Consider the following 21298-nt stretch of genomic DNA (forward strand, 5'->3'; position numbering starts at 1 on the left):
AAATGGGCCGGGACTCACCGGCACTGAGTACCGGCACTTCCGATTTTTCTACACTCTATACCGGCACTTCTTTGTAGCCAGGGTGAGTACCGGTACCCTGATTCACAGCACGGCAGGCGCAGGTTAGGTTTCTCCTCCAGGGCAGATTCCGCTCTGCTTCGGAGAAGCATGTAATTATGTGTAATGGGTTAATCCATTTTAGTGCCATAAACGCATTTCTCGTGCGTTTTGACATGTGCTGCAACTGCTACAGAAGTCATTAGGTACGATCATATATTGCTCTTTGCCCCACCCACTTGCCACGCCTCTATTCTAATGAGTAAATGCACTTATTTTTTCCCATTTAAAGCACTGAGCGCTCCCCCGTCATTTCTGGCACCTAGGGGACTGGGGCCAAGTACTTATACCTCTGCCCCACTCAGGTGTTGAGTCCACCTCATTAGTCCCTTGGGCAGTTGCAAGCCTGAGCAACCGGGGGCTTGCTGGTGATGCGCCCCCCAAAAAGTCATGAGTAATAATCCTGGACTGATGGTCAATGGTATTTAATGGAGAAAAAAAATAATAATAAATTTGTAGAACTGAATGAGCTGGACCACGGAGCCGTTTGGCTCATCAGGCGAGTGGGCAGTTTAGGTTACTAATCGCTGCCTGCCCTTGGATCGCCCGTAAGTTAACCCACCACGTTGGCATAATTTATACATGAAATAAACCTGCAGCAAACTGTTTTTCCAACAAACCATGTGTTGTGTGATGTATTTATCCTTTGTGTGCTAATTTGCCATTTACCATTATTTGCTAGGGAGGGTTACTGATATGGGCACTGTGACACATGCAGGAAAATCAAACACCGAACCTCTGACATTTCTCGTTTCCACCCATCTTTATCCCCATCTGTAGTCACCCGCTTTCCCTCCATAAGCTGAACCGAGCACTTGGAGGACAATTTCAGTAGTTCAGTTGTTGGTTTTCGATGCGCACGTGAAAACTCTCATAGTGCGTATTTCATCCTGCCGCCGTGTTCGCGCATCCTTGACGGCATCTCGGGATGGTGAGAGCTGGGTTTTCAGGTTTGTCCCCCTAACATGGCGGCCTCCTCCTTCACTCTGCCCTCCCCTCTAGAATACCTCTTTAACATCACAAAACACCTTAACACAAACATGCTCGCTCTGAAACGTTCTTTTTCACTCTCTAGTTCTGTGTGAATAGTTATGACTGCAACAACAGTCATTTGGAATAACAGCCCCCCTCTCCTCTCCTCAGAGACCTCTGTAACCGGTCTTGCTTGGATAATGTTGCTGATTGGTCACAGAAAGCTCTACCCGCATTCCCGTGCACATGCACACACATGCACACTGTTTACAGAAAATTATCTCTCATACACACACACACACACACATACACCACGAACAGATACACACACCACAGACAGATACACACAAATCACGGACAGATACACACACACAACAGACTCACACTCGCAAACTTTGTACAGAACAATTGTCTTGCGAAAACTTTAGTATTAAACATTTTAACCACAGGGTATATTGTGTAAGGTGCACAAAGACAGTAACTTTGTGAAGTTTAAGACTGTATGAAGTGCAGCGTTTAGCTGAACAAGACAATTCTTACTTTCTTAGTTTAGCCTCTTCATCCATCAAACTCTCATTAGATAAAATCTTAACTTAAACCGTGTTCTGAGATGTTCTTTTTTGCTCTCTAGTACGTGTCGATATTTCATATAGGATTATTTACGTAATTTATCTTTTATACTTTTTCTGTGTTATCTTTGATTGGAACAAGAGTAACCCTAATCTTCCCCTTTTCCCTCTTCGCATTATCAAATCTATTTATTTTCTGACATCGCCTGCGCGCACACCCAGCTCCCTAGCTAGCCCGTCTACGGGGTACCTAATGCTGTTCACCACTAGCCAACACCGCCAATGTCACATGGTCAGCATTTCAAAATGCATAAAGGTCTATGCAATGAATCAACAAGGCGGGGTCATTTGCAGAGTGGTTAGTTAACATGACACAGCTGAACAGCATAAAAATATACGCAGTCGTTCTTGCAAAAGATCACAGCTAGGAACATTTGGAACTATTTACAAAATACAATTATTAACTTACTCCACTAGATTTGATCTTACGTTTAGAGTACATTGACGACTCTTTTGAAAGTACGGAGTATTCCAGTGAAGCTACAAGAGTTTCAACTTTTCATGGCGCTCATAATCCTAAGCATTTAAAATGTGTAAATGTACTTTTACAGATGAATAAAAGCTTAGGAAGAGCACAATTCCACTTTTAAACTTTTTTCTATTTTTTTAAAGGAGAAAACATTTTTCATAATATATACATTTCTTGTACACCACTACCAAATTTCTGGGTGATCCTTCCCCTTTTCATCCTAGATACAGATGCATTTCTGCCCTTGACAAGAGCAAATCTTTGGGTGTATAAATGATGAGGATGCTTTCCAAAACTCTGTGAAAATCAACAAATTGGTGGGTGTTCATCAACCTTCCTAGGTATCCCCACCCTGAGACACCCATTCCTTGATCCTGGAAGTATATTTACTCTCATGTAATTTTAAATCTCATTGATGTAACATTATATGTGCGAAAATCCATCTACAGGTGTAAATTTGCATTTTGCAATCACACAGAGAGAATATGCCTAGCTGAACAAATTGCTGTGTTGAATCCGGACTACTCAGTACAGACACATTTTCGATCCTATTTCATACCTGTTCTCAAGTACAAAACCTGAGCTGTAAGGCAATGCAGATTTGGAAACTGGCGGACTACATGGTCTTGACGATCACTTAATTTTCTGTCAATGTCTTTGTTTTTTCCGTTTCTTTGTGACTTTCTTTTGATAGATCACCGATGGACATATTTTAGTGACAGTCAATGCATTTATACAGTGATATATTTCTCACTTATCAACGTATGCCCTCTATTTTAAGGAGTCTAATGGTTTGGGGACATAGACCATTAGCCACAAGGCTCGTACATTTATTTACTAATGGGTTGTTTATGCCATGCCTGCCAAACGATCCCATCTCTGAATGTACCTATAGCACAAAGCATCCATGCCTTCAGTGACTTGGAAATTAGTTTTCTCATTGTAGCAGGAAAGGTACTTGTGCTTCATGACTACATATTCATCGAAACATCTGCCTCGAACTCCACTCTAGGTATACGGGTTGTTTTTCTTAATTTTAATTTGGTATTATCAGCACACTAGAAAAAATAAAGAAACTGATGTTATGCCACTTTTGTTGAGTTAGAACAATGGAGCTACAGGTTTTGCTAAAGAGCATATTTCATTCACATTTCATTTACACCGAGACAATTAAGTAGCAACTGATTTTGACCTATTTTGGGGGCTTCTGAAATAGTGGGATTTATTTTTATGTCCCTGGTACCTTTTAATGCACAGCATCCCACTACATATCACCACGGGGTGCAGTGCGGCAGATGCACACTTCCTCAGAAAGAGTTTGTCTCCCATTTGCCCCAGCTCATGTTGTATGAACTGCATCTTCCATCACATGGGGGTACACCAGACCCAGAACGTCGTGGAGGAACAAACACCCAGCTAGAGAAGCTTGTCATGGAGTGCATTCAGGCTTATGTGGTCACCAAATTAGAGCAATTATGAACAGACTGTTAGAGGTGTCTGTTAAACACACTAGTCCTCACCTGTATTGCTTTTGATAGATAGTGTATTTTTTGGACAAATGCAGAGGAGGAGTTATGCTCCCGGTGCATATCCATGTGCTTAACCACTGGTACCAGGGTAATAGCGAAACCCTCTTCAGCAAGAGGGATGACCCAACAGAATTGAGGGAATACTTCCACGTGATCTGAGAGCACCAATACGCGCAATATATGTTGTGGGGCACCTTCTTTGACATCAAAATATGTGGGGACCAAACAAATTCTCTTGTGCTTCGGATGCATTTCATTAATATTCCATGTATTTAAAGAAGAACCTGTACCTGTCATTCCATATTATTAAAGCTTGACACTGGGTGCAAAATAGTATGCTCACATGTTTTCACTGATACATAACTTTATGTACCCTGTGCACATTGTTTATTGTTGTATCTGAAAGCCATAGGTTTACACTCAATGCATAACTTGGAATCCAGTGTTTGCTGTGGTCTAAGATTTGGGTAAAGATGGATACACTGTGTTGAGCCCCGCTTCATCAATGCCTTAGCTTAGTTCATTGCCCACACTAAAGTACTGACTGATATCGCCATGTATATCGCAGTCGCCCTAAGGTAACAGTAGTGCTGCGGGCCATTTTGAGATTGGATCATGCATTGGGGAAAAGACAACTGTTAGGCTTGGACAGTATGATCATTCATTTATTCCTTGTGTGACAAAAGCTTCCCGGACGCATTTTGTGGGATGAATTATTGACACACATTGACCATGTGTCCCTTCATGGTGATGTTCCAAATTTATCAGGTAATTACAACTTAGTGTATAATGGCCACTTTTGTAATAAACATCTTTATTTCGAGGATTAGTGGTCTTTGGAGTATAGTTTTAAAGAATTTTCCACTTGTTTTTATGCATACACTTAGATCGGGTTTAGAAATGTAGAGTAGCATTTGTTGTGGAGGTGGATGACGATGGTGGATTATATACCATGTCCACCATTCCATTGAATGTGCACTAAGGAAAAACAGATTACATGTATTTTATGTCCTTTTCTCATATGTGTCCCTTTCTTTCTTTTCGCTGTTTGGTTATTTCACTAGGGTGGTGGGGCTATTATGCTTTGCGGGTGCATAGACTGAGCAAAAATATGGTTAGAAATATTGTTTAAAATATATTTGTGAATAGAGCATATAGCATTGTCAATGTATTGTTTTTAAGGTATTGATTGTCTACTTATTGTCATTTCTAGGTCACTTATGTAAACTACTTTGTGTAGATGCAGTAAATGTGTTATCATAAGAAAAGGTGTTTTGTCCCGAAGAAGGTGGTTGTGATCACATACAGCCACTGAAATGAGTAGATGAACATACTTTGCACATATTTAATCACATTTGATTGCTGACATTTTCAAATAATATGAATTTATGATTTTATGATGTCTTATGAAAGGTGCAGCTATACATTTTAACAAAAGTTTGTTTGGTTGTTTATGTCATATTTTGTTTTGTCTTATATGTAGTAGGAATTTTTAGATGGATGATAAATTATACATTTATATATATATATATTTGTACTGATTTTCTATTTTTGCACAGTTACTTCATTTTCAGAATTTTCTCTCTGCACTTTTTCACAGGCTCTTGATCTGTACTGTTAATATCATAGAGAGTATGATGACAGCCTGAGGCAGGGAACTCAGTCATAGTCAGTGTACACAAGACTGAGGGGGTGGATGCCTTGGAGTTCAATTAGGACAATCCTCAAAGTTTCAATGAAAAGCCCTCAGCAACAGACTTGTCACTGAGGACTTCCGGTGTGTATTCACAAAGTCTGCAGGATGTCTCAGTTCAAGTAGCCTTCGTTCCTCATATATGTGTTATTAAAGGTGGGTTGTGTTGGATGCTAAACTTCACCCAAACACATTTTGACCACACACACACACACACACACACACACACACATACACACACACATATTGTGATAAACAAATACACAATCAAGCTACTGTGGCTTGTTAGGGACAAAGGGGAGAGAGAAGAGTCTATAAGAATAATGTCATTAAATAAACGATTTCATTATTCTCAGGTCAGGATGCCTACTAGATTGTACCCTTTTCAATTTTATACATAAAAATTCATTTGTATATTTACAAAAAAGATATTCCCGTGTTTTTTCTGTTTCTTCCTGTTACATTGAGTGAATAATTGAATTTGTGACTTTCGGTTCAATATCTGATTAGACTGAACTACCAAGCAATTCTAGCACAAAGTTTAAAAAAATTCTATGTTTAGAATAAAATCCCTTGTAGGCATCCTGACATGAGAATATTTGAATTGCCCAAGCCTCCAAGGGTATATTGGGTTTCCCACTTCTTCAATCTATTAAATAAACGAGGCACTCAAAAAATGAGACCACAGAAATACAAATGTCATAACTTCAATAGAGAGTCATAAGTTTGTTGTGCTATGAATGAGTATGCACAGACTGTGAAACCTTAAAGTAATGAAAAACAAATGAAAAAGCGTAGGGTGAAAGATTCACCACATTGTGGGGTGGGGTTCTTCCCTGTTCTTAAGAGAGGGGACCAGGGTGCCCGTGTTCCAAGCTCAACTATCACATACCCTCTCTCCTGTAACTGTTAACGCTTTGTAATTGTAATGGTGGGTTCATATGAAGTGTGCTTGCCCATAAGTGGAATTGTATTGAGACCCCCTTATCTTGCATAGTCTGCTGTACAGACTGCCAGTTACAGGAAGTCAAAGTAAGGCAAACACCTTTTGGTTTTACTAGTAGCCTGCATCAGTTTATGTCATATTGCACCTGAGACTTGGCCCTTTTATGGGAGGCGGGGGTGTGGGGGTGCGGGGGGTGAGGCAAGGGTTGTTGTGTGGCGGTGTTGAATTGGTGAAGTTTAATGTTGCCTGATGCATCAAAATCCTTGCACACTTCCGGTGAACCTGCAATACGGAGGAGATAGACTCTGTATGCCTGTGTGGAACCACTGAGACACTTCACCCAATATGACATGAAGTGGGGGGAGCAAACACTCACATCTGGATCTGTCATGAGGGCATCTCTGCTGGTTAGCTCACCTCATGACAAAGCATGTACCAGTCTCCAGACATCTTCTAGAGTTTCTTCAGACAATTATTCCAACAGTAGGCTCTCTGTCAATGAACTGGAGCGATCAAGATAAAAACTTGGAGCAGTGCAACACTTTGTCTATCCATAAGTACTGAGGAAAACATATTCAAAATCCGTGAGTTTTTTTGGTACAAACCATCTGTAGGGCTATTTGGTAAGAGTTGTACATGTAAATGCAATTCCAATAGCGACAACACAACGAATAGCACACGCCGTTAATGTGGCGCAAGGATCTAGTTTCAAAATACACTGTTGTAAAGGAATATTTTACAAACACATTGTACAAAAACATCACATCGAGCAAAAGAAAGGCATAAGCACATGTAACACAACCTGAGTTAAAAATCTTCAGTTTTGATATGTCATGGATTTCACAATTTAGTGATAGTGCGGCGCATACCAACACAACTGCTATTAAGAGCAGCTAATCAAATCACATGTATGCATTGCTGCCAAAGCATTAAAAAAAAAAACACAAAAGAAAACACTTATTACAGGATTACTGTGTTTGTGCAAAGATCACCATACTGTGTGCCCAAGGGCATACCCAGATGGAGACATCAGTAATGTCTATATAATATATTCATACATGTATATTCATATAATTAGAGGGTACACTTATTATTTTAGTTATTTTTGCTACATAGATCGCATGGCTCATGGTCGCTTTAAGATGATGCGAAACGTCACACTTGTACAAGAGGAATGTATTGGTGCAAACTTGAAGGGCACGGACTCTGAATCAATACTGAAAGGGTAAAAGTGCAACTTCACGTGTGACTCTTCATATGTCGAGAATGCTGTGGTCCAGGAGCACTCCATCCTTGGAAGGGTCAGGCTTCACCAGCTGAACATGAAGCTCTGTCCAAGAGTCATGAAGTAAATTTGACTGCTGCCTCCGGACTGCACTGAAGCAAAGAAGACCTGGGGGGAGGAAACACACACAGAAGATTAGCTTTGGGTGTAGGCTTCGGGCGGTGCAGGGCGGCTCCTCCGTTGGAGCGGAGGAGCGCCGCCCCACTGAAATCACACCCAAGCCCCAGACATGAAAACTAAAATGGGAATTCATTACCATTTTATTTTTCATTCCCCGTCCTGAACTAAGCGTCAGGACAGAGCGGCTGCTGAGTGACAGCAGCAGGGTGGTGGGTGGGCTGTTATCAGTGGCGGCTGGTTACATTTGAAAGTGGCGAGGAGTAAAAGGTGTGGCTGAGTGACAGTACTTTAGGATGATGCTGCCAACAAGGCTGCATTCGTGCCAACAAGGCTGCATTCGTGCCAACGAGGCTGCATTCCTGCTTATCCCGTTCAGTGGCAGCGCTGTAAAATATTAATTAGATTGCGCATTGCCGCTAGTAGTGGCAATGCACAATCTAATAATATTCTAATTTGAAAATTTACCTCACCTGGGAAAATCAACACTGGTCTTCTTTGCTGTAATAAATCAATCATGCAGTTTGTAGTCGAAAGACAATTTGGCACAGAGTCACTGGCAAAACATTCTGTGCTCTACCACTAATGAATTAACTCTCGTTTCACAGCATAAACAATAGAAATGTCCTCTGCAAGTCAGTCTGCAGTCCAAAAAAAGGTACAACAAACAACATACACACGTCGCAGCCAAGTCCATCTTGCAGCCTCGTGGCATAATAGTGATTTTACAATAACCTATGGTTCTTGCTGCCAGTCTGCATTGTATAACCGCTGCTCCCCCACCCCTTTCACAAGTAGTTTCGATTTCAAGTGACTTCATTCACTCACTGTGCTGGCTACAACATGTTCCGCCATGGCCCATGACTGCATTCGGCCTATCCTAACCGAAAAGTGCATTCTGAAAACAGGACCCAATATCACCTTTCCTCCAGCCAGAGCCCAAACTCCACTTTCATCAAATCAGACACGACAATCCCAGTGTAGCTCCCGACCCCTAGAAACCAGTGCAATAGAAAGTTTGAAACACATCCTCAAGTCAGTCTGCAATAAAAGCTACAACAAACACTCACCTCTAAGCCTACATAGAAAAAAAGGGAGTGTGGGCGGTCCTGCTCGAGGGCATGGGGGAGAGGCTTGCCCACTATTGTGCGTACTGACTGGGGCTGACCAAACAGTCAGTACTCACAACAGTAGGCAAGCCAGTCCCCCCCTGCCCTCGAGCAGGACCGGCCACCCCCAACTAGGCACTTCTGCTTTCTTGCAGTGCGAGAAGCAGAAACATAAAATGGTAGTTATTACCATTTATGTTTCTGCCTTCTCGCACTGCGAGAAAGCAGTGAGGCAACACCCCCACGCCCCAATGGGGGAGCCGCCACTGGCTGTTATATGCACTGTTAAAAGTGCGCATGTCTTTGTGGATGGCCTGCTTGCGACGGCCAGCCAGGCATGCGCACTTTAAACCATCTGTCATAAGACAGCTGGGTTGAGAGTAAGTGCAGGCCTCCAGAGTGCTGTGGCACGCTGAGTGAGGCTGCTCCCTCCAATCAGGGTTCTGCTCTCATGGCATGAGAGCAGCGCCAGCACTGGTCAAGGGAGTTTCCTGGTGACCAAGCTGCAGAGGAAGAAAGAAGAGGAAGGAAGATTTCCGGTGTGTCTCAGTTAGGTGCTTAATTTGTATTATTATTTCTTTTATTTGGGCATGTTCGCTGGCAACCCCTCCTGTTAGATGCCAGCTAGTATCAAGGTGGCAGGTGCAGAAGACACTGCCTCCGTATTCTTCTACATCACAGTTCCTCCAAAATTAAGGGTGGACCATGCAGTGCAGACAGGCAAACACATGTACCCCTTTAAACCAGCCATGACAGTTTACATTCCAACAAACCTAAAAGTGACCAGCACCTTCCTTGTCCACTGGTTGTTTACAATGGTGACCCAGCGACATGTTATCCTCTTTGCCAGCTGTGGGGATTATTGGCAAATATGGATTTAGAGCACCCTCACTGAAATGTTTTGATTCAATTTAGAATGCTGGCCTTTGGACTTTCACCATCTGAAGGAGTTGACCTTTATAGTGGCATGACAAGGCAGCATTTCTGTTCAATGAAAAAGCAGCATGTGTGTTCCATGACAAAGGCAGTAGTTCTGTTCCATGACAAGGCAGCGTTTGTGTTTCCCTACCTGTCTGATTGGTAGTGGGTTGATCCTGTATTCTAGCAATTAGAGGTACAGATAGTGACCCAGATTTACTAAGGCTAAGTACACACAGTGACCCAGATTTACTAAGGCTAAGTACATACAGTGACCTAGATTTACTACGCTAAGTACATACAGTGGCCCATATTTACTAAGGCTAAGGACAGACAGTGACCCAGATTTACTAAGGATTTGTGCTGGTGAAAAGTGATGCAAAGTCAGGCAAGGATCTTTACTATCCAGAGTTAAAGGTGTTTGTCATTCCAAAGGTGCCCTTTTCTTAACGCAAAAAAACAAATTTGCAATGATTTGCAGTGCCATGTGTCTATTCTGTTTATTTATTGGATTTATAGAGCGCATGGCTGCCCAAGGGCTTCCCAGCGCTAAAAAAGAACTCTGACAGTGAATAAGCTGAGACAATGCCTAATTATTGTGGGAAAAGCCAGGTTTTCAAATTCTTCCTGAAAGCTAGTTCGTTTGGGGCAGCTCGAATTTCCAGTGGGAGGGCATTCCACAACATAGGTACCAGATGGGTGAAATATCTACCTCCCCATCTGGCTCTTTTAACTCTGGTAGTTTTGAGGAGCTGTTGCTGGCCGGATCTGAGATGTCTAGAAGGAATGTACCTGGATATCAGGTTCCTCCGTTTTTTCGGCCCAGAACTGTTAATAGCTTTACGAGCGATGCAAAGAGTTTTAAACTTAACTCTAGCTTCAAAGAGTAACCAGTGGAGCTGTTTAAGTGCTTCCCTAGCAGAGATGCGGTTGGGGATCTTTAACAAGAGTCTAGCGGCCGCATTCTGTACCACTTGTAGCCTCCTAATGACGTATTAAGGTGAACCCAATTAGAGGCAGTTTCCATAGTCCAAACGTGAGATGAGGAGGGATTGTATCACCATTTTCCTCAGCTGCTCAGGGATTACATTAATGATTTTCCTTACCATTTTGAGCAGGGAAAAACATATTCCTGAAAGTTTCCTGGATTGACAGTCCAGTGTTAGGGAGTCCTCCAACCAAATACCATGGTTTTTTATTGCGAATTTGGCAACAGGAGGAACTCCCATACATTTGGGCCAATGTATCAGAGGTGAGTGGATACCTGGATCTCCGAGCAACATGAGCTCCATTTTCTCCCCGTTCAGCTTAAGACAGCTGTTGGACATCCAACTCACCACTCTCTCCAGACAGATGGGTAGTTGATTGTTACAAGATTCTGAGCCATTAGAATAGGACACCACTAATTGGGTGTCATCGGCGTATGACACCATCGATATTCCAAATTCCTTTACCAGCTCAGCAAACTAACGGACATAAACATTGAACAAAGTCAGACTGAGGGACGAGCCCTGCGGGACGCCACATGTGGTAGGGAGGTGCTCTGAAGCGCAGTCCCCTTCCATCACCTGGAAAGATCTATTATCCAGGATGGAGGCTAGCCACCCCAAGGCTTTTCCCTGAAATTCCACTTCCCCCAATCTCACTTTTAAAATAGCATGATCCACAGTGTCAAAAGCGGCACTGACATCTAGCAAGAGGAAAATGTATCAAGCCATGCAGGGACCTGCAAGGTGACCTTGCATGGCTTGAAAAATCTGACTTTTTTGTTGCATCGACCCTACGCCTAATTGCATGGCACAAGAGCCGGGACACAACAATGATAACTATCCCCTCTGTCTTCGAACTCTCAGGGAAATATATGATCATCATCTGAACTTCATGCATCCCTTCCCAATACCTAAATGCTTAACACTTCTCAGTCCTCTTGAAGCCTATCACCTTCTCCATGGGATAACTAATATGAACCCTTAGCCTAGTGGGAACATCATTAGGTGATAAAGGTCTACAAAGGTTAAATTGAAAAGGACAATGCTGACTACTATGTAAATAAACTAGAAAAATCCAAGAATCAGATTTGTGATCTGTTCTTGATCGTTCAGTCAATTGCCCATCCCAAGTCTCAAACCAATTCCATAATATTCCTCTAAGAATTATGTGATACACTGGCTTCCCCTACTACTACCTTAGATATATTAACTCTTTCTGGGCAACATCAACTCTCGTATTTAGATTTCTGTCTCACTTAATTTGAAAGTATCACAATCAAGCAAGTCCATAACCTGCTTAACTAGGCTCAATCTGACTTTCCATTGAAGCCCGGCATGCCCCATGGTGAACAACCTTTACAACGCAACTATTACAACGCACTACACTTACAACGCAATTTTTACAACGCAACATCCACTACAACGCATTCCATTACATCGCATGACACTACAACGCATTTTTAAAAACTACCTTTACAACGCATTCCATTACATCGCATACTACCTTTACAACGCATACCATTACAACGCATAATATTACATTAAAACCCCTACACTATCCAACACTTACCCTACTGTTGCACCCCCTGGAGTTAGAATAGTAATTTTTACCCCCATCCTATCCAACACTTACCCTACTGTTGCACCCCCTGGAGTTAGAATAGTAATTTTTACCCCATACTATCCAACACTTACCCCACTGTTGCACCCCCTGGAGTTAGAATAGTAATTTTTACCCCTATACTATCCAACACTTACCCTACTGTTGCACCCCCTGGAGTTAGAATAGTAATTTTTACCCCCATACTATCCAACACTTACCCTACTGTTGCACCCCCTGGAGTAAGAATAATAATTTTTACCCCTATACTATCCAACACTTACCCTACTGTTGCACACCCTGGAGTTAGAATAGTTATTTGTACCCCTATACTATCCAACACTTACCCTACTGTTGCACCCCCTGGAGTTAGAATAGTAATTTTTACCCCCATACTATCCAACACTTACCCTACTGTTGCACCCCCTGGAGTTAGAATAGTAATTTTTACCCCATACTATCCAACACTTACCCTACTGTTGCACCCCCTGGAGTTAGAATAGTAATTTTTACCCCTATACTATCCAACACTTACCCTACTGTTGCACCCCCTGGAGTTAGAATAGTAATTTTTACCCCCATACTATCCAACACTTACCCTACTGTTGCACCCCCTGGAGTAAGAATAATAATTTTTACCCCTATACTATCCAACACTTACCCTACTGTTGCACCCCCTGGAGTAAGAATAGTAATTTTTACCCCTACACTATCCAACACTTACCCTACTGTTACACCCCCTGGAGTAAGAATAGTAATTTTTACCCCTATACTATTTAATACTTACCTTAAATGCAATGTAATATTATGCGTTGTAATGGTATGCGTTGTAAAGGTAGTATGCGATGTAATGGAATGCATTGTAAAGGTAGTTTTTAAAAATGCGTTATAGTGTCATGCGATGTAATGGAATGCGTTGTAGTGGATGTTGCGTTGTAAAAAATGCGTTGTAAGTGCATGCGTTGTAAAAGTGTGCGTTGTAACGACATACATCCATGCCCCATATCTTTCTTTTAGCCACTCAGTAGATCTGTCCTTTCCCAATGGACCTTTGTGCTCTGTCAGTGATTAAAGGCACTTTTCTACGGTCTTGGAGAGGAGCAATGATAGTTCCTCTCTTGAAGAAACCCTCACCTGACCCGAAGATCTTGGCTAACTATCAGCCTATATCTTTGCTACCTCTCCCATATAAAATCTTTATATAAAATATTGGGTAAGCATTATATCTCCAGCTCTATTTATAGACCCACAATCTGCTGGACAGCTCTCAACCTGGCTTTAGACCCTTTCGCACTATGGAATTTATTCTTATAGCCATCATTGGTTGTAGGAAATGCTTCTTTTGGCACGATAACCCCCATTTGCTTTGGGCAGATGCTGCTGTTGTTTTGACTCTGTGCACCACAACTCTGCTAACCAGGCCCCTTTGCATGTACTCTGCCTCCTTAAACATGTCGAAATTGGCAATACTCCTAATTGGCATATCCCTGGTATAAGCTACACAATGTACCCAGGTCCTGTAAGTTAAATGTTGCAAGTGGACTGCAGCACCCCTTGTGCCACACACTACGATGCAAAACCAAAACAAATGATGGACGGAGTGTTGAACATTGCAAGCACTCACCCCCAGTCAACTGATCTAAGTTTAATCCATCACCGTTCTTTAGCCCACTCTGCCACCCCAGTTCAGACATGGCCATATGCAAATCAGTCTGATCCTGTGCCTCATGGGAACAGTGCAGCCCGAACTGCCAAGCCATGTTTTCCCTGGACCGGAAACAAGCTTCCTAGGACCGGTTTCTGGCATTTCAGCCGTCTTCAGCCAGGCTTGCTTGAATCCAGTGGCAAAGTGAGCAAGGGACTCACGTCTGAGCATACCCTGCCAACTTATGGCGAACAAAGCAAAACCAAAAGAAATGATGGACGGAGTGTTGAACATTGCAAGCACTCACCCCCAGTCAACTGATCTGGGTTTAATCCATCACCGTTCTTTAGCCCAATCTGCCACCCCAGTTCAGACATGGCCATATGCAAATCAGTCTGATCCTGTGCCAGTCTTCAGCCAGGCTTGCTTGAATCCAGTGGCAAAGTGAGCAAGGGACTCACGTCTGAGCATACCCTGCCAACTTATGGGATGGGTATTCCCAGACGTGGGACCCGTGCTCACTACGCCACTGGAGTCAAGCTATCCTGGCTGATGACGGCTGATAGCCAGAAACCAGTCCTAGGATGCTTGATTCCGGTCCAGGGAAGACATGGCTTGGCAGTTCGGGCTGGACTGTTCCCATGAGGCACAGGGTCAAGACTGATTTGCATATGGCCATGTCTGAACTGGGGTGGCGTAGTGGGCAAAAGAACGATGGATTTACCCAGATCTCTTGACTGGGGGAGAATGTCTGCATTGTCAGCATTCCGTCCATCATTTGTTTGTTGTAACGCTTTTCGCCCTAAGTGGGATGGGTATTCCCAGACGTGGGACCCGTGCTCACTACGCCACTGGAGTCAAGCTATCCTGGCTGATGACGGCTGATAGCCAGAAACCAGTCCTAGGATGCTTGATTCCGGTCCAGGGAAGACATGGCTTGGCAGTTCGGGCTGGACTGTTCCCATGAGGCACAGGGTCAAGACTGATTTGCACTTGGCCGTGTCTGAACTGGGGTGGCGTAGTGGGCAAAAGAACGATGGATTTAACCCAGATCTCTTGACTGGGGTAGAATGTCTGCATTGTCAGCATTCCGTCCATCATTTGTTTGTTGTAACGCTTTTTGCCCTAAGTGGGATGGGTATTCCCAGACGTGGGACCCGTGCTCACTACGCCACTGGAGTCAAGCTATCCTGGCTGATGACGGCTGATAGCCAGAAACCGGTCCTAGGATGCTTGATTCCGGTCCAGGGAAGACATGGCTTGGCAGTTCGGGCTGGACTGTTCTCATGAGGCACAGGGTCAAGACTGATTTGCACATGGCCATGTCTGAACTGGGGTGGCGTAGTGGGCAAAAGAACGATGGATTTAACCCAGATCTCTTGACTGGGGGAGAATGTCTGCATTGTCAGCATTCCGTCCATCATTTGTTTGTTGTAACGCTTTTCGCCCTAAGTGGGATGGGTGTTCCCAGACGTGGGACCCGTGCTCACTACGCCACTGGAGTCAAGCTATCCTGGCTGATGACGGCTGATAGCCAGAAACCGGTCCTAGGATGCTTGATTCCGGTCCAGGGAAGACATGGCTTGGCAGTTCGGGCTGGACTGTTCCCATGAGGCACAGGGTCAAGACTGATTTGCATATGGCCATGTCTGAACTGGGGTGGCGTAGTGGGCAAAAGAACGATGGATTTAACCCAGATCTCTTGACTGGGGGAGAATGTCTGCATTGTCAGCATTCCGTCCATCATTTGTTTGTTGTAACGCTTTTCGCCCTAAGTGGGATGGGTATTCCCAGACGTGGGACCCGTGCTCACTACGCCACTGGAGTCAAGCTATCCTGGCTGATGACGGCTGATAGCCAGAAACCGGTCCTAGGATGCTTGATTCCGGTCCAGGGAAGACATGGCTTGGCAGTTCGGGCTGGACTGTTCCCATGAGGCACAGGGTCAAGACTGTTTGCATATGGCCATGTCTGAACTGGGGTGGCGTAGTGGGCAAAAGAACGATGGATTTAACCCAGATCTCTTGACTGGGGGAGAATGTCTGCATTGTCAGCATTCCGTCCATCATTTGTTTGTTGTAACGCTTTTCGCCCTAAGTGGGATGGGTATTCCCAGGCGTGGGACCCGTGCTCACTACGCCACTGGAGTCAAGCTATCCTGGCTGATGACGGCTGATAGCCAGAAACTGGTCCTAGGATGCTTGATTCCGGTCCAGGGAAGACATGGCTTGGCAGTTCGGGCTGGACTGTTCCCATGAGGCACAGGGTCAAGACTGATTTGCATATGGCCATGTCTGAACTGGGGTGGCGTAGTGGGCAAAAGAACGATGGATTTAACCCAGATCTCTTGACTGGGGGAGAATGTCTGCATTGTCAGCATTCCGTCCATCATTTGTTTGTTGTAACGCTTTTCGCCCTAAGTGGGATGGGTATTCCCAGACGTGGGACCCGTGCTCACTACGCCACTGGAGTCAAGCTATCCTGGCTGATGACGGCTGATAGCCAGAAACCGGTCCTAGGATGCTTGATTCCGGTCCAGGGAAGACATGGCTTGGCAGTTCAGGCTGGACTGTTCCCATGAGGCACAGGGTCACGACTGATTTGAATATGGCCATGTCTGAACTGGGGTGGCGTAGTGGGCAAAAGAACGATAAATTTAACCCAGATCTCTTGACTGGAGGAGAATGTCTGCATTGTCAGCATTCCGTCCATCATTTGTTTGTTGTAACGCTTTTCGCCCTAAGTGGGATGGGTATTCCCAGACGTGGGACCTGTGCTCACTACGCCACTGGAGTCAAGCTATCCTGGCTGATGACGGCTGATAGCTAGAAACCGGTCCTAGGATGCTTGATTCCGGTCCAGGGAAGACATGGCTTGGCAGTTCGGGCTGGACTGTTCCCATGAGGCACAGGGTCAAGACTGATTTGCACATGGCCATGTCTGAACTGGGGTGGAGTAGTGGGCAAAAGAACGATGGATTTAACCCAGATCTTTTGACTGGGGGAGAATGTCTGCATTGTCAGAATTTCGTCCATCATTTGTTTGTTGTAACGCTTTTCGCCCTAAGTGGGATGGGTATTCCCAGACGTGGGACCCGTGCTCACTACGCCACTGGAGTCAAGCTATCCTGGCTGATGACGGCTGATAGCCAGAAACCGGTCCTAGGATGCTTGGTTCCGGTCCAGGGAAGACATGGCTTGGCAGTTCGGGCTGGACTGTTCCCATGAGGCACAGGGTCAAGACTGATTTTATATGGCCATGTCTGAACTGGGGTGGCGTAGTGGGCAAAAGAACGATGGATTTAACCCAGATCTCTTGACTGGAGGAGAATGTCTGCATTGTCAGCATTCCGTCCATCATTTGTTTGTTGTAACGCTTTTCGCCCTAAGTGTGATGGGTATTCCCAGACGTGGGACCCATGCTCACTACGCCACTGGAGTCAAGCTATCCTGGCTGATGACGGCTGATAGCCAGAAACTGGTCCTAGGATGCTTGATTCCGGTCCAGGGAAGACATGGCTTGGCAGTTCGGGCTGGACTGTTCCCATGAGGCACAGGGTCAAGACTGATTTGCATATGGCCATGTCTGAACTGGGGTGGCGTAGTGGGCAAAAGAACAATGGATTTAACCCAGATCTCTTGACTGGGGGAGAATGTCTGCATTGTCAGCACTCCGTCCATCATTTGTTTGTTGTAACGCTTTTCGCCCTAAGTGGGATGGGTATTCCCAGACGTGGGACCCGTGCTCACTACGCCACTGGAGTCAAGCTATCCTGGCTGATGACGGCTGATAGCCAGAAACCGGTCCTAGGATGCTTGATTCCGGTCCAGGGAAGACATGGCTTGGCAGTTCGGGCTGGACTGTTCCCATGAGGCACAGGGTCAAGACTGATTTGCATATGGCCATGTCTGAACTGGGGTGACGTAGTGGGCAAAAGAACGATGGATTTAACCCAGATCTCTTGACTGGGGGAGAATGTCTGCATTGTCAGCATTCCGTCCATCATTTGTTTGTTGTAACGCTTTTCGCCCTAAGTGGGATGGGTATTCCCAGACGTGGGACCCGTGCTCACTACGCCACTGGAGTCAAGCTATCCTGGCTGATGACGGCTGATAGCCAGAAACCGGTCCTAGGATGCTTGATTCCGGTCCAGGGAAGACATGGCTTGGCAGTTCGGGCTGGACTGTTCCCATGAGGCACAGGATCAAGACTGATTTGCATATGGCCATGTCTGAACTGGGGTGGCGTAGTGGGCAAAAGAACGATGGATTTAACCCAGATCTCTTGACTGGGGGAGAATGTCTGCATTGTCAGCATTCCGTCCATCATTTGTTTGTTGAAACGCTTTTCGCCCTAAGTGGGATGGGTATTCCCAGACGTGGGACCCGTGCTCACTACGCCACTGGAGTCAAGCTATCCTGGCTGATGACGGCTGATAGCCAGAAACCGGTCCTAGGATGCTTGAGTCTGGTCCAGGGAAGACATGGCTTGGCAGTTCGGGCTGGACTGTTCCCATGAGGCACAGGGTCAAGACTGATTTGCATATGGCCATGTCTGAACTGGGGTGGCGTAGTGGGCAAAAGAACGATGGATTTAACCCAGATCTCTTGACTGGGGGAGAATGTCTGCATTGTCAGCATTCCGTCCATCATTTGTTTGTTGTAACGCTTTTCGCCCTAAGTGGGATGGGTATTCCCAGACGTGGGACCCGTGCTCACTACGCCACTGGAGTCAAGCTATCCTGGCTGATGACGGCTGATAGCCAGAAACCGGTCCTAGGATGCTTGATTCCGGTCCAGGGAAGACATGGCTTGGCAGTTCGGGCTGGACTGTTCCCATGAGGCACAGGGTCAAGACTGATTTGCATATGGCCATTTCTGAACTGGGGTGGCGTAGTGGGCAAAAGAACGATGGATTTAACCCAGATCTCTTGACTGGGGGAGAATGTCTGCATTGTCAGCATTCCGTCCATCATTTGTTTGTTGTAACACACTACGATGACAGTACAAGCAAGACTACAGGCCAAGCTCCATAGCCTGTGTGTATAGTTTTCAAAACAAAATCTGCAAATTTGACCAAACAATATAACCCCTTTGACAGGCCCAACCCCTCATTTTAGATATTAATAGGTAATCGCTAAGTGAACCTTAATGCCCATAAGGCAGAGTGAATGGTATTTAAATGTAGGACATGTGAAAGGTGAATTTTAAATATGGCCTTACAAAGCCAAGGCCTCAAAAGCTATTGTAGCAGGGTTAGCTGTTCCATTAAAAAGCACTGGGATATGATGTTAAATTTAACAATGTTATCTCCACCTAGGATATAACATCAAAGTTAATTCTTGGACTTTTTAAAATATTTAATACAAGCCCAATCCACTAGTAAAGTCAGATTTGTATTAAATATTTTAGCAAAGGGGCTGTTAGAAAGTCACCTTTAGCCTGCCTAAATCCTCTAGAAGCCAATTTGCATATGTTTCCAGCTGTCACCCAGGAGCTGAATACTTCCTTGATGAGGTGGGAACTTGCTCCTAGAAATTAGACCTTGGGTGTGGGGAGATGTTATGTTCCTCTAGTAGGGCCATCTGGACTTCAAAGAGGTCTACCCTGTCACATGCAAATGTTAGCTGACACCTGGGCACGTCCCTCTTTTGTCCACCTAGTCAGCCATGCACCAATTTCAGTAAGAGAGGAGCTGTCCCCAGAACTGGTTTGAAGTGACCAAAGAGCAGGGGTTGCTCATGTCTATGGATTCACCTGCCACAGGAGCTCAGCACAGGGGAAGAATAGATCTGCTATATGGGATTTAGGTAGCAAGGTGCACTATGGGATTGTTTGCAGTAAGGCATACAGGAAGTGCTGCAAAAGTGGATATGGTTATTCCTGGGAACTTTTTTCCCTATTGGTTAGGGAGGGGCCAGGAGTCACCTCCACCCACAGGCTCGTCCCTGGCATAAACGTGGCACCCGGGGTACCCTATTCAGAACACTACTAGACCTGTGGAAAACAGAATCAGTTGTGCACCTGCTGTTGAGATCTATGAGGAGACTTGAAAGGCTGGCCTGACTCCCAGTTGTCCTGAGGGAAAAGAAGAGGACTGCGAGGGTCTGCTGGCTGACCTCTTATTAATCTACAGGGACATAACAAGCTGCTAGAAGCTTTTTACTAAAGAGCCCAGCTAAGCAGTTGCAACTGAGCATGCCTTGGACCCTGCTGGTGGCTTCGGCTGGTCAGGGATTTGATACTCCAGGGCTGTTCCTCAGGCCCTGAGATTCTTGGCTGTGTCCAAATGGACTCCTCCAAACAGCCTGAAAAATCTGGGACTTTGAAACATTTTGGCTACAAGGACCTTTCTTGGGTGCAAATTTAGAATTCCTCCCACTTAGAGTTTTCCAGCCAAAAGTCAACAGTTTCACCTGGGCTTTGTCCATTGGCTATCCGGACTCCAGGAGCCCGTACAGGCCACAGACTGCTGCCTTGCCCTGCTGAGGAGTTTTGATGTCCAGTTCAGAAACTATGGCCCTCATTACAATGTCGGGCAGACTGCCACCGACATGCTGTGAGTGGCGGTCGCCCGACATCTAGGGCAGTGGTCCGACTGATGGATTATTATACCGGCGGTCGGAGCCCGGCAGGGGAAAGACCGCTGCCTCCGACACGCTCAAGGAGCCCATTGGGGCAGTGCTCAGACCGTAATCCTTACAGTGGGGGCAGTGCCTGCGCAGGCACCGCCGCAGGGATTTCGATGTCCATTTCCCACAGCTTTTCCTTGCAGTCCGGCCGCCATGGAAAGGATGTCGGAAAGGGACTTTAGGGGTCCCTAGCACGGGCCCGTCCCCCATGGGCCTCTGCTATGTGGCCAGGGGTCACATATGATACTCCCTCAAACATCCATGCACCGGGAAGCAGGCACCACATGGTGCCTGACACACGGTGCATGGATGCTTAAAACCTCCCTTTTTCTATTGCGGCCTTTTTCTGGGTTGCTGCACAAGCCACAATAGAAAAAGGGATTTTCTGACTCATTCCAAGACAAAGAAAGCGAGGCGCATAGCCCACTGAGTAGATCATGGAAGACTGCCTTTCATGCAGGGTCTAGAATAGGCCCTAAGACATTTTTCTTTCCCATTCCAAGACAAAGAAAGCGAGGCGCATAGCCCACTGAGTAGATCATGGTAGACTGCCTTCCATGCAGGGTCTAGAATAGACCCTAAATCATTTTTCAATGTCTTCAGAAAACACATGTCCAAAAAAAGAATACATGGCCCTGAAGAAGACCTT

General features: G+C 45.2%; 1 protein-coding gene across 1 annotated transcript in view; it reads right to left on the minus strand.

Moving 5' to 3' along the window:
• Nucleotides 1-1828: 1828 nt before the first annotated feature.
• NRK (Nik related kinase) overlaps nucleotides 1829-21298 on the minus strand; it is a 1057838-nt gene continuing 1038368 nt past the window's right edge. Inside the window, exon 31 of the mRNA XM_085608036.1 lies at nucleotides 1829-7748. Coding sequence (XP_085464162.1) covers nucleotides 7665-7748 — 84 coding nt within the window. The 3' untranslated portion in view covers nucleotides 1829-7664. The remainder of the gene's footprint in view (nucleotides 7749-21298) is intronic.

The sequence above is a fragment of the Triturus cristatus genome, chromosome 5_2 (assembly GCF_964204655.1).
Source record: "Triturus cristatus chromosome 5_2, aTriCri1.1, whole genome shotgun sequence".
Taxonomy (NCBI): domain Eukaryota; kingdom Metazoa; phylum Chordata; class Amphibia; order Caudata; family Salamandridae; genus Triturus; species Triturus cristatus.